This window comes from Lycium ferocissimum, chromosome 9 (genome assembly GCF_029784015.1).
Source record: "Lycium ferocissimum isolate CSIRO_LF1 chromosome 9, AGI_CSIRO_Lferr_CH_V1, whole genome shotgun sequence".
NCBI classification, from domain to species: domain Eukaryota; kingdom Viridiplantae; phylum Streptophyta; class Magnoliopsida; order Solanales; family Solanaceae; genus Lycium; species Lycium ferocissimum.
This window is the reverse complement of record NC_081350.1, coordinates 47,738,785-47,742,947: the sequence shown is the minus strand read 5'-3', so window position 1 is coordinate 47,742,947 and position 4,163 is coordinate 47,738,785. Positions and strand designations below refer to the sequence as shown.

The 4,163-nt window shown below is 32.7% G+C and overlaps 1 protein-coding gene and 1 pseudogene across 1 annotated transcript; both read right to left on the bottom strand.

Moving 5' to 3' along the window:
- Positions 1 to 422: 422 nt before the first annotated feature.
- On the bottom strand, positions 423 to 1,283 carry LOC132029296 (cysteine-rich repeat secretory protein 38-like). The gene has a single exon (XM_059418608.1). It carries the CDS (start codon positions 1,259 to 1,261, stop codon positions 527 to 529), a length of 735 nt encoding a protein of 244 aa, XP_059274591.1. The 5' UTR covers positions 1,262 to 1,283; the 3' UTR covers positions 423 to 526.
- Positions 1,284 to 3,166: 1,883 nt separating this feature from the next.
- LOC132031136 (cysteine-rich repeat secretory protein 38-like) lies at positions 3,167 to 3,935 on the bottom strand (annotated as a pseudogene).
- Positions 3,936 to 4,163: the final 228 nt, after the last annotated feature.

Genomic DNA, 4,163 nt, shown 5'->3' with positions numbered 1-4,163 from the left:
TTTGCAAGGCAAAAGTTAGACCTTGCCTACTTTGTTGCAAAACTCTGCCTTGCGATTTTTTTTTTTTTTTTTACTGAGCCGGGGTTCGAACCCAAAATTTTAGGATATTTTAGGCGAAGGACAAAAATTAAAGACCACCCCGAATAAGGACAATCGTACAAATTGCCCATGAAGGATTCACTATGTTAACGGAAAACTTTTACTTAAGTATGAACCATCATGTCATAATGCACAAAAATATGGCACCCCCATTATGTTTTCCAACATATGAATTCCTTTACCTAGGATTCAAATGTACGTGATAGTTCCAATCGTGCCTTTGTAATAAGGAGAGTTCACACAAAAAGGACTGATAAAAGAGTTGTCATTCAAAAGTGTATTTAATCTAAAACATAATCACAACAACAACAACAACAACAGGAGGACTTGCAAATTATTTAGACTAAATTACATTGATACTGGATGTTTAAGTCAAGCCCTCCATACATATGATCATCTATTAAGCATTGATAATATATTCTAATTTCTAAGGAGTATTAACAAAAGGGTACATTTCATATCTAAAGTTACAACTCCCCCCAACATCTCTTCCACCTTTTTGTCCATCACAACATCTTGGAAGTTCACTAATAATACCCTCAAGACACTTCTTACATTCCTCGTTAGAAAGATCCCTTGTGCACTCGACCAATCCATACAATTTCTCATTTTCTCCAATCTTCATTTCTCCCGTTGCATACATATTTTGCACCCAATACGCTTCATCAACCAAGCTTCCCAACAATTCCTTGGTCTTTGAATCAAAATACTCGGGATTACTCACAACCGCACGATTCCACATGTAAAACTTGTACCTATTATCGATTTCCCCTCGGAAACAATCATCAGAATATTTCAAGAGACAATTATCATACCATATGATGGCTTCTTTGTCGTATGGACAACGTTTTACAAGTTCTTGACTAGCATCTAGTACACATGACTTGCAATCCTCACTTGAAACATCACCACGACATAGTGAAAGCCCGTGTGATCGATCGGGTTTTTTTCCCATTGAGCTAGTTGAGAACCCAGTTGGTGGAGTTTTTGAGTTGAGATCAGCTAAGATATTTTTCAAATTTTGTGCATAGTAACTATCAGCCGTGAAATTTCCAGATTTTGAGCAAAAATGGTAGAGTGGACCTGCGGAAATCACTACATGTACAAGAATTGCAATGGTTGAAAGAAATAATAGACAAGAGATTAATTTTGAGGAAGCCATATATTTTGAGGAGGCAAATGAGAATATGGTGTAAAACTTCAAATGGTGCACTATTTTATACTAGTACTTCAAGAAGAGGGTAGAACTAGCTAGCTTATGGGTGTCAAATGGATAGGTTGGACTAAATTTGAACGTATCAAAATGGACTAAGTTAATTAATGTGACTCATTCAAAAGCTACTTGGGTTGAAATGGGTTAGAATAAAATTGACCAAAAGACGGGTCATAAACCAACCCGCACAATTGTTACTAAGTTTTTTTTATTTTTCTTTTATAATTTTGTAAGTACCTTATAAAACTATTTTTTTCTTTATTATGGCTATATATGACATATCAAACAAAAACAAATTGAAAATATTTTGACGAGGTTTCTATATATGGGTCAGTTTGGGTTACATATCAACCCTATTTTTAGACAGGTTGAAATGAGTTGGGCTAAAATGAGATGATCTAATAAAATGTTAAGATGATAATAATTTCATGGGCTAATTTTACCACCCTTAAGCTAGCTTGCAAGTTGTCTTTTTTTTTTTTTTTTTTTTTTTTGGGTGGGAATCTGACTATTTCCTTAACATGACCAACCCATTCCCCTAACTAGTGCCTTTAGAATAAACATATTTACAAGTAATTCCCATTTTGATTGCATCATAAGTTACATGTGGCAATTAAGAAATACCAAGATCACATTGATTAGATCTGAAGGTTAATCTAAATCTGATCGAGAGATATTATTTGCCTTTAGAGTTTGATGAATTGGATGCCAATGAATGTCCACTAAGGCTTAGTGCGATGGAGGCAATTTGCAAACATACGTTAAAGGATCACTACCACAAACAAATGAATTATTTTCGAAATTTCCAACGGAGATTCGTCGAAAATATGAGATTTCTGATGGAAAATTCGTTAAAAAAGCTTTTGACTAGCCAATTTTCAACAAACATCCTTTGGAAATTTTCGCCCATCAAATTGTAGGAGATTGATCCCCAACCAAACAACTGAAAATGCCTCCCAAAATATGATGACAAGAATCACATAGTCTAGGCAGAGGTTACCATCAAATCTATAGATGTACTCCATGAAAATCAGGGTTACTTGCATGACAAGTGACAATATAAGGATGACTAATTAAAGAAAAGAATGAGCAAAGTTGTTAAGTTTCTCCGTCACGATAGCCTGTCCACTAAATGAGAAAGAGATAACAGGCCAAGTCGCTGTAAAGTTGCGAGACTTCTATAAATTGCTTATTTTGAGAAATACTTCTGTTAAACTAGTTTTTCAGATAAATAATAGAGTAAAATTTTGTGTTTTATATATGAAGTGTTTTTAGATTTGTTAATAATTGTGGTTGGCTAATCTATCCAAAAATTAATTGTAAGCGCTAAATTACAAAAAAACATATGTACAGATTTATTTTACAATTAATAATATTCAAAAAGAAAAATATAATTTTAATTTTTTATTACTATAAATAATACCATCTAAAAAGACACAAATGGTTTTAATTTATTTCTATCAGAAATGGGGAGAAACAGCAACTAAGAAAGGCTTATTAGCATTAATTTGAATTGTCATGTGCATATTAATCTTGACATGAATAGTATCAGGAACACATTCCATTGGCAACCCTAAACTCCACAATTTTTTGGCAATAAGCAACTGAGGAAAAAAAAAGAGTAAAACAAGTTTTTTTTTAATTTTTTTGAAAGAACATGTGAATACCGAAATGAAACGTTGTATTAATTTGTATATATAAATTCAACTTATGAAACATATTTGTCCATTCTTTATTCACCTTACATACTAAGCCAAATAATGCAACAACAAGAAGTACAAGGTACTCAAACTAAATTACATCAATATAGGAATTTCTGTTCAAGCCTTCCATATTATATCATCTTTTGAGCAATAGCAATTATACTAGTGTACTATATATTTTCTAAGTTCTAAGGAGTATTCATAAAAGGGTAAATTTCATATCTAAAGTTACAGCTTCCACCAACAACTCTTCCACCTTCTTTCCCCTCACAACAACTTGGAAGTTCAGTAATAATACCATCAAGACACTTCTTACAATCCTCATTAGTAAGATCTCTTGTACACTGCACCAATCCATACAATTTCTTATTTTCTTCAATCTCCATTTCTCCGTTTGCATACAAATTCTTCTTTTTATAAGCATTTTCAGCCAAGTTTCCCAACAACTCCTTAGTCATTGCATTGAAATATTGTGCTTACTCACAACGCGAAGATTCCACGTGTAAAAATTGTACGTATTATCAATTTTTCCTAGAAAATCCTTGTCGGAATATTTCAAGAGACAATTATCGTACCATATGATGGCTTTTTTGTCGTAAGGACAACGTTTTCCAAGTTCTTCACTTGCATCTAATACACATGACTTGCAATCGTCACTTGAAACATCACCGCGACATAGAGAAAGTCCATTTGTTTTATCATAATTTTTCCCAATTGAGCTAGTTGAGAACCCTGATAGGGGTGTTTTTAAGTAGAGGTCACCTAAAAGATTTTGCAAGTTTTGTACATAGTAACTATTGGCTGTGAAATTTCCAGATTTTGAACAAAAATGGAAGAGTGGATTTGTTGAAATTACAGTTTGTGAAAGAATTGCAATGGGTGAAAGGAAAAATAGACGAGATCAATTTTGAGGAAGCCATTCTGAAGGAAAATATTCTATTGATAAACTCTTTGAATCTCTGAATGCTCTCTATAGTCTCCGCAATATAAAATAAATAGCAGCAACCCTATTTATAATAGTATAAAATCTAATTTAATTCAAAACAGGAAAACCTATTCTTATATTAATGTGACTATAAATCCTTATTAGACATGAATTAAAATACCAAATCGTAACCAATTTTGGTTTCCTATAATTTTGAATTATT